This window comes from Pteropus alecto, unplaced genomic scaffold (assembly GCF_000325575.1).
Source record: "Pteropus alecto unplaced genomic scaffold, ASM32557v1 scaffold131, whole genome shotgun sequence".
Classification (NCBI taxonomy): domain Eukaryota; kingdom Metazoa; phylum Chordata; class Mammalia; order Chiroptera; family Pteropodidae; genus Pteropus; species Pteropus alecto.
The window spans coordinates 21728205-21738669 of record NW_006434709.1 but is presented as its reverse complement, the minus strand read 5'-3'; the positions used below and the strand labels follow the sequence as shown (position 1 = coordinate 21738669).

Genomic DNA, 10465 nt, shown 5'->3' with positions numbered 1-10465 from the left:
GTTATTTATGATGTACATACCTCCTATTTTTTAACCAACCAGATTGCATTTTGGCAATGATTATAACCCGTATGTAGGAGTAGCTGCAATGATTAGTGCATAAACACAAGTTCCTTCAATATAATGCTCTCATGAAGTTTGAAGAGTCAGTGAAAACAAATTTATCAAAATTTCTTTCTTTTCCTTTACTCAGGTTTTGTTATGTCTACTCAAACATAAATATTTGTTGGGCAAAAAAATAGTACTTCTCTCTGCAATCTGTACTTGTTGAAAGCCATATTTATGTTACCTATTTCTGTGATTTGAAAGCAGAGTATTTCATTTATTTTCATGTGTTTTTTTGTTGTTGTTGTTGTTTTTAGTTTACCAGTAAATCAGAAGCTTTATTACTAAAAATACGTGGAGTTATCAACCAGTTGGCTTTTGGTATTGACAAAAGGTACTGTTAAAATGAATTTTTTATATCTTTTTATTTTATTATTTTTTGGCCAGTGTTGTCTTCTCTATTGTTCTCACCAGCCTTTTGTTTCTTGACTAGATAAGTACCCCAGATGTCTATTCTTAGAGAATTTCATATTATCTTCTGCTTCTTATATTGTTTAAATATTTCTCAAATTTGACAACTATGATGTTATAGAACACTTTGAGACAAAACTAAAATAATGATACTATTATACTTGTTTTCCTGGTTTCTTTTACTTCTTTGCCTCATTTTAGTAGCTTTCCCTCTATTATCACTTTCTTATGTGATTACAAATAGAATCAATAATTTTAGTATGTATTTTTCTTAACCTTGCTACTTTTCTTGGTTTTGATTTAGGGTTATTTGAGTCTGTCACTTTTTTCTTCTGTAAAACCTTTATTAATGCTATACTTTAATTTTTGAAATCACATTAATATTCACTCATTCATTTGGGGTAGTGCTCTCACCAATTACTAGATATAAAACTTGTCTCTTGTATTTACAGTAGAGTGTGGCATTCGACTGCTACACTAAATTAGATTCTTTTTTCTTTTTATCCATATAGCAAATCAATATGTGTGGATCAGAATAAACCACTGTTTATCACAGCAGGATTGGATTCCTTAAGTCATATAGGTAGGTGAGCTTATTAAGATTGTTCAGTCTTTTTTTAATTGCTTATTGATTTTATCCTACTCCATGTTCACTTCATCTCCAACATACGACCATTTCTGGTTTCATTATCATTGCTGTTATTTCTTATGTGTTTATTTGTATATACAGTATTGATGCAACATACATCACATTGACATTTGTGATGGAAAGTTTGTTGCCATATTAGAGACAAATTTCTCATCTCTCTTCCACTAAAAATTTGTACGTATTTCATTTTCGTTACTGCCTTCTAGGTACTTTTATATTTTAGCTTTTGGGTTTAGAAGAAAACCAAGAGCATAGAGTGGTCAGGAAATTCAAAGCTATATATAATGGGCAATGATGAACATTAGAGAATCAAGTGATGGAATAAACCCAAAAGAACACAGTTCTACTAATTAAGTATGCCTTAATGTTTCATTATGAAAATAGTTTACCTCATCTAATGGGATATATATCCTAAATTTATAGGTGCCATAGGCTCATGAAGCAAAAGGAATTTTACAAGTTTATTTAAGCAAGTTCCTTGTCTTCCTATAGAAGCAATTTTTATTTTGAAGATCTTTGGGCCTGAAAACTATTTAGGGTTGTCATAGTTTGGTTTTAAATTCTAGTAGGCATGCAAAAAAAACCTAGTTGTAGCAGTACTTTTCTTTTTTATTTCTCATTTCCCATTATTCTTACAAGCTAAAGCTGACTTCAAATGTAGAGATTTTGTAATGAGATTAGAGATTGAATTGGAAAAAAAGGGATAGTGATGATTAATGAGTGGTTATGGAGACTGAGTTTTTCTTTTTTTTTTTTTTTCAGTGACATTGGTTAACAAAATCCAGTCAGTTTCAATTGTGCAATTCAACAGTATGTCATACACACACACACACACACACACACACGCACACACGCACACATACACATACACACACACACATATAAATACATATATATATGGTGGTTTCAATCAAAAAAGGCTGTGTTGCCCCCAGATCTGTTAGAGAAGACAGGCCATTCCAAGCAGATGCTTTTGAAAGCATCATCCAAGAAGTCCTGCTTAGCTCTGGCCCAGGGGGAATACATAGCCCCTGGTGGGAAGCAAGAGGCAGTGAACGTGTTGATACTCTGCAAAACTAAGAACGTGGTAAAGAGGCTATGGAGAAGGCACTAGCCCAGGGTCACAGAGTTTGTTAGCAGCCTGCTTGTACTTTAGCCCCTGCTGCCAAATGACCCTTGGTGTGAGCTGGGTGTCCCAGGGGCTCACTGGCAGACATGAGAAGGCCAGTACATCTGGTCGGCGATCTGAGGTGTATGAGACACATCTGATCCTTTGATCACTCCACCAAAGTCACCCTCTGGACTGCACACTGCCTCCCTGGAGTGTGGACGGAGGGGGTTCCAGAGCCACAATTCGACATGGTCCCTTCTCATCCCAGAGGCCCAGGGGCTCCTTCCTGAGGCCTCAGCTCCATCCTGCTTTCTTAATCTGAAATCAGACTTCTAGACTGGAGCAGACACCTCCACCTCCCTCACCTTTCTGCCTGGGCTGGTCATGGTGGTCCTTTTATACTCATTTAAAATTGAGAAAACTGAGGCTCAGAGAGGTGATGACACAGCTAATAAGTGACAGAGTCAGAATTCAGACCCACAGCTGTCTGAAGTCTTCCGAAACTGAGCTCTTTCCACCAGTTTAAGGCTGTTCCTCGACAACAACGATGGATGCGCAGATCAGACAATGGAAGGGTGGACCAAAGCATCCCTGGGATCGCTGTCTGTGGGTGGCCCTGAATTCAGCATGAGAATACAGAGAGGAATGAGACATAGTTTGTATATCAAGGAGCCCAATGTGTCAGAGAGTGCTTCTCAAACTTCTGTACCCAAGTACCCGCAAATGACTGAATATTCCCTAAAGAACCCCAGGGCGCTGGGGAAGCCTGTGCATTTGTCGCAAGTGAGAAATTTCTTGGAAGTCTCCACTTTTAGCTTATAATTCACATGAATTGAGTGTATTATTCCATAGCTTATATATATATATAGAGAGAGAGTGTATTATTGAGTGTATTATTCCATAGCTTATATATATATATATATTGCATTGTATGTTTACCACCCGTAGTTAGATTTCTTTCTGTTACTAGTGTTTGACCCCTTTTACCCCATCTACCGCATCTACTCTCCTCTCCCCACCCTCTGGTAACCACTTGTTGAGTTTTTTATTTTTATAATTATCATTAATACCACCTTAATTTTAGTAGCAGTGAGAATCACTGTGTACTTATAGATAAAGCTGATGGAAATCTTTTGCTAAAATTAGTAATTGGAGGTCAGAAAAGGGTTGAGAATTACTAAATTTAAAAATCATGAGCTTGGAGCCCATCGAAATTAAAAACTTTTTCTCTTGATAGCTCATGTGAAAAGGATGAAAAGATACGTTATACTCTAGGAGAAAATATTTTCAAACCACATATCCAACGAATGACTAATATCTAGAATATATAAAGAACTCAACAGTAAAAAACAAACAATCCAATTAGAAAGTAGGCAAAACACACAAGCAGGCATTTCACTGAAGAGGATATCCAAATGGCAAATAAACACGTGAAAAAATGTTTAATATCATTAATTATTAGGGAAATTCAAATTGAAAACACAATGAGATATCACCATACACTATCAAAATAATTAAACTAAAAAATAATGGCAACACCAAGTGCTGACAAGGATACGAAGAAACTGGATCATTTATATATTGCTGGTGGGACTGTAAAATGGTATAGCCACTCTTGAAGACAGTTTGACAGCGTCTTATAAAACTAAGCATGCAGCTACCATATGACCTAGAATTGTACTATTGGGCATTTATCCCAGGGAAATGAAAATTTATGTTCACAGAAAAATCTGTACAAAAATGTTCATAGCACTTTATTTGTAATAGCTAAAAACTTGAAACAACCAGATATTATTCAACAGGTAAATGAATAAACAAACTGTGGTACATTTATACCATAGAATATTACTTAACAATAAATAGGAACAAAGTATTGATACACACAGCTTGAGTGACTCTCCAGGGAATTATGCTGAATGAAAAAAGCTAATTAGAAAAGGCTACATACAATATGGCTCTATTTATATAAAATTTTTAGAATGAGAAAATTTTAGAAATGAAGGAAAGATTTGTGGTTATCAGAGGTTAGGGACAAAACCGTGGATGGGGCAGGCAGAAGGTGAGAGGTTGGGAAGGAGGTCAGTGTGATTATTAAAGGGCAACACAAGGGATCATCGTGGTGATGGAATTGTTTGGTATGTTGACTGCAATGTGGATATATGAACCTTACAAAGGTGATGAAATTATATAGAACTTAATAAACACACACACACACTTATCAGAGGTTAGGGACAAAACCGTGGATGGGGCGGGCAGAAGGTGAGAGGTTGGGAAGGAGGTCAGTGTAATTATTAAAGGGCAACCCAAGGGATCATCGTGGTGATGGAATTGTTTAGTATGTTGACTGCAATGTGGATATATGAACCTTACAAAGGTGATGAAATTATATAGAACTTAATAAGCACACACACACACACACACACACAAGGATGAGTAAAAAACCTAGGAAAGCTGAATAAGAGCTATGGATTATATCAATGTCTTTCCCACCAAAGTGACAGGTGGCCCTGAGAGAGCAACAGTGAAACAGTCTTAGTGAACTTTACAGATGCCGAAACACAACAAAAAATCCCAGATTATAGATTTAAAATTACCGAGAAGTGGCAGCGAATTTTTTAAATTTTCAAATTAAATTATACAACCAATACTTGAAGACATTCTCCTTATAAAATGTCAAAATAGAATATATAAGGATTGAGTTTAATATGTATCTTTCCAGACTATTTTCTATATATGTGTATGTTGTATAGAGAAAAATATTTGTATTAACATAATTGTATCATTCTCCATCTATCATTTTGAAATTTCCCTCTTTTACTCAATATGTCTTAGTGGCTTTTCTATATTAATGCTACGTATAGGCCCATTTGGTATTTTGATTTCTGGATAGTATTATAAAATAATTGAGTTCACTGTTAATGGACATTTTGGTGGTGGTGAATTTTTCACTAATACAAATGATGCTTCAGTATGAAATCATTAATACATGTGTACAGGTGTTTCTAGAGTAAACACAAAAACTGGAATTGCTTTTTTAGTATTTTAATAGTATTTAATAGTGCCAAATTACCCCCCAAATTAGCTGCCCAATTTGCACTCTAGCCAGCAGCACATAAGAGTGTCTGTTTTCTTATAAATTCACAAGCACATGAGAATCTCAAATGTTTATATTTTTGCTGAGTAGCAATTTAAGTGTGAGGAAAGAGAATTACAGTTTACTCATGACTGTCTCCTCTTGTAGTACTGGAACTTGTCCCAGTGGTCTTGCTACACTGGGGTGGGGTAAATTTTAGTAGTGACTGTATTAGGGAGGGGGGAAATGAGTGATCTCAGATTTATACTTTTATAAGTGTCATCAGCTTTATTGGTAGAGTTTGTAATGTTTTAATCAATGCAGTCATTGGAGTAAAACTTCCAATTTTAGGATCTCCTCCTGTTCCTGATAATGACATTGGAAAGCTTCATGCCCATTCACCAATGGAGCTGTGGAAAAAAGTGTATGCAAAGCTCTTTCCACCAAAGGTATATATTTCTAATTCTTTTAAAGCAAGAATTTTCAGCACTTTTCAACAGTTATTGGGAAATGTTCTAATGAGCCTATTATGATAACTTTGTTTTCAACTCTCATGCTCGAAAGTTAACATTCACTTAAAATCTATTGTTTATGAGGCCCTGTGGAGGTTAAAAGGTGGGTAAGACACAGTTCAAGCAGAGCTCTCTGGCTATTAGACAAGGAGAAACCTCAACTGAAAGGAAAGGGAAGAAAGAGAACCTGGTGGAATTTGAATGGCCCTTGTGGTGATCATAAAAGCTCAAAAGAGCGTAGAGAGCTTTCATGGCTGGCTAAAGAACAGGAAGTTGGTTTGAGAGATAGATGGTCGACGCTGAAAATTTTGGGTTATGGACATGAAATGATTTGAAGACTTGTAATTTCAGACTGTCAACACACTAAAAGATATCAAGGACCCCGCAAAAGACCCTCAGTATGCTGAAAGTGAAGTTGATGAAATGAGAATTCAAAAGGATCAGGTATTATTCTAAACATTTATTTTATTTCATCTTGCATTATCATAAAAATACCTCTAGAATTCCATAGGTTTTTCTCTATGTTTTTTTTTTTACTTTACAATATTTAAATAGTATACTGCACTATAGAAAAATAAAATTCCGATATGCATAAAGAAGGAATTAAAAATCACCTATCATTCCATCACCCAGAGATGACTTAATATTGACATATCCTTTTTGGATTTTCCAGTTTACTTTATGTTAAAGATGGGTAGTGATTCTTACCTTGCTGTTGGGAATACTTTCATAATATTCTTTCGTTTGTGCAATTATATAAAAGGGTTTGGTTTTTATTAGGACATTCAGACATACCTATACTCTTTTTGTACCAGAAAAATTGACTACCCAGTCTGAAAGCACACAGACTAATAGATAAAAATATAGGATTTCTCAGGAAAGTGGTTAAAAGTGGAGACTGCATTCCATATATTCCAGATACCACTGTTAGTGATACGCAAGTCTGATGTAAAAATGCAAAAGTTGGTAAATTCATCATGACCTAATACTTAGATTTTCTCAGATCTCCTTTTAGTTTGATAAAATGAGACATTGTATGGAATCCGACCTCATATAAGTAAGTTTATGTATAGTAAACACTATAAATTGAATGCCTTGACAACCTATCAGGTGGAATTTGTAGAGCTATAGCTTGGGCAGTCACATTGTTGCAAGGATAACCTGAAACAACCATCCACTAGGAGCAGTGATAGGGTATTTTGGTCAGCACTAGCCTTTTGCCATCAGGAACTCTATAATAAGTAAAACATTCTATTTAGACATAGTCCAGAAGGCTTTTGAAAAATGTCATGAATATTTAGAGGTTTCATAGCTATAGCAAAGTGAAAGTCATATTGTAATCCCAATAAAAATTCCAATGGCGTATTTCACAGAAATATATCAAGCAATCCTAAAATATGTATGGAATCACAAAAGACCCTGAATAGCAAAGCAATCTTGAGAAAGAAGAATAAAGCTGGAGGCATCATGCTACCTGATTTAAAACTATATTATAAAGTTTTAGTAATCAAAACAATATGGAATTGGCATAAAAATAGACACATAGGTCAATGTAACAGAATAGAGAGCCTGAAATAAACCCATTCATATGGTCAATTAATTTACAACAACGAAGACAAGAAAATACAATGGGGAAAGGTCAGTCTCTTTGATAAATGGTGTTGAGAAAACTGGACAGTGATATGCAAAAGAATGAAACTGGATTACTATTTTACACCATACACAAAATCAACTCAAAATGGATTAAAGACTTGAATGTAAGACCTGAAACCATAAAACTCCTAGAAGAAAACATGTGGTAAGCTCCTTGACATTGATCTTGGCAGTGATTTTTTTGGATTTGACACCAAAAGCAAGGGCAACAAAAGCAAAAATAAATGTGACTATATCAAACTAAAAAGCTTCTGTACAGCAAAGGAAACCATCAACAAGATGGAAAAGCAACTTACTGAACAGGAAAAAGTATTGCAAATCAAAAATCTGATAAGGGGTTAATATCCAAAATATATAGAGAACTCATACAAATCAGTAGCAAAAAAAAAAAAAAAAAAAATCTGTTTATAAAACGAGCAGAGTATCTTAATATACAGTTTTCCAAAAAAGACATACATATGGCCAGTGGATACATGAAAAGATGCTCAACATCACTATATATCAGGGAAATGTAAATCAAAATCATAATGAGATATCATCACCTCACACCTGTTAGAATGGCTATTCTCAAATAAACTAGAAATAACAAGTGTTGGCAATGATGTAGAGGAAAGAGAACCCTTGTGCACTTTGGCGGGAATGTAAATTGTTGCAGCCACTATGAAAAAGAGTATGGTGGTACTTCAAAAAATTAAAAATAGAACTGTGGGATCCAGCAATTCTACTTCTGGGTATTTATCTGAAGAAAATGAAAACACTAATTCAAAAAAATATGTGCACCTCCTCATGTTCATCGCAGCATTATTTACAATAGCCAAGATTTGAAAACAAATTAAGTTTCCAAATCTTGGGTGAATAGGTAAAGAATGTATGGTACATATGTGGAACATTGTTAAGCCATTAAAAAAACAAAATGAAATCCTGGCATTTGCAACATGGATGGATTTTGAGGGCATTCTGCTAAGACAGAAAATAACAAATACTGTATGATTTCACTTATATATAGAATCTTAAAAAAATTTTTAAAACTTAGCTCATAGATAAAGAGAACAGATTAGTTTTTGCCAGAGGCAGGGAGTGAGGTGTAGACCAAATGGGTGAACAGAGTCAAAAGGTACAAAACTTCCAGTTATAAAGTAAATAAGTCTTGGGGATGTAATATATGGCATGATAACTATAGTTAATAATACTGTATTGCATATTGGAAACTTGCTAAGGGTAGATCTTAAAAGTTATCACAGGGAAAAAAAATCTGTAATTATGCATGGTGACATGTTAACTAGACTTACTGTGATGATCATTTCACAATACATTCAAATATTGAATCATGTTCTACACGTGAAATTAATTTATATCAATTATATTTCGATTTTTTAAAAAAGAAGCATGTTGTAGGAAGAGTAACATGACCTCACGTAACCTTTATTATGTGTGTAGCTTGGGTAGAGAGATTAATTGGATGTCATCCCTGAATTAATGTTTATCTAGGAGTCAGTGACTAACTGCCATTGTTAATAAGAGTATGTTTATATTGCATAACGATCCCTTTTATTACATTTACGTATATAGGTAGTATTAAAAGGGCTAGGGTATTTCTCAATATCATGAGTTTTCACATTCAAATCCATCTTCCCTAACTGATCTAAAACCTTAGGAATTTTGAGTTGAACTAGAAAGCAACCCCACAAAACCTATATCATTCTTTGCTCAGCTCTTGTACCTCTCTGCTATTTCACTTAATTCTGTACTCTCTTGACTGAGAGATTTTTTAAACCTACCTGAAAAGTTATAATATCTTAATTTTACCTCTAAACCAGTTTTATTTGTAGTATTTTAATAGATAAATGAATTGATTTCAGTTTGCCTACATAGTTCCTTAATGTTATTTTATGCTTCTGCTTCGAAGTTACCTTAATGATTAGTAGTTGGTGCCCAATTGTTTGATTGCCAAATTTTGACATTCTAATGTCTAAAATTTTAAAGTTGTGTATTATTTATACTCTCCTAAAGTAGTTTCGGGGACCTACATTGTTTCCAGCTGTATGCTAACACACAGAGAAGCTGACTTAGGTATGAGAAAACTCTAAAGATTAATTGTAAAAGATTCCTATTACTTTCCCTCTAAACACTTAAAAATAATTTTTTATGGGGAAGATAGTAATGCCAATTTTATTAACGCAGTCTATAAAAGAATTCACTTGTATTAAGTGAAAATCTAGCCTACAAGTCTACAACTCTTTCTTCAATTGCCTCTTTGATCTTTTCTTACGATTATTGCTGCACAGCATTTTTCAGTGAAAATAGCACTCTAATCTTTAAATTTGATTTGATTTACCATTTGGGACAATAATAATAATAATTTTTAAAAAAGTCTCACCCAGGGGTTTCTATAATTACAGAAAAGTATGTCCTTACTTCAAAGCAACCTATAAATGCTTAAAGTCTATACCGTGTGCTGTGTCTGCATACCTTTAAACCAAATAGTTACTTCTGATTCCTGCACTTCTTGGGAGGAAAGATGGCATCCTGTTTCATTAATATATAATACAATCACATATGAGTGGAGGGCTGGCCTTGAGCCTGACTGAGACTAATGTGATCTTCCTTTTGACTCCCTCTCCATCTCCAAGCTCCATTATTAGTGGCTTAAAATAATCATCAGGAATAAAACAAAAAATAAGTCCAGGGACTTAAGCTTTGACTGTGAAATTAAAGCACATCACTTCTAAGATGGAGAGGATAACTCATGAGTTCCATGCAGTTCCTCCAATGCTTGAACCTTCAAAAAAAAGCCCCAAGTCATTTCATTCTGCCCAGAAGAATTGCAGTTAAATCACACTTCTATTAAATAATCTTGCCAGCAGGGGAGGCCCTGAGCCACAATATTCCATAATACCTTATTTTAAGTCCTTGGTAGTAAAACATGTCATTTATGATAGCTGTCCAGAATC

The 10465-nt window shown here is 34.5% G+C and overlaps 1 protein-coding gene across 1 annotated transcript in view; it reads left to right on the top strand.

Moving 5' to 3' along the window:
• The window catches only part of DYNC2LI1 (dynein cytoplasmic 2 light intermediate chain 1), a 29314-nt gene that overhangs the window by 16332 nt on the left and 2517 nt on the right, over positions 1-10465 (top strand). The window contains exons 9-12 of the mRNA XM_006909637.3: positions 363-439; positions 1029-1099; positions 5701-5798; positions 6213-6305. Coding sequence (XP_006909699.1) covers positions 363-439; positions 1029-1099; positions 5701-5798; positions 6213-6305 — 339 coding nt within the window. The remainder of the gene's footprint in view (positions 1-362; positions 440-1028; positions 1100-5700; positions 5799-6212; positions 6306-10465) is intronic.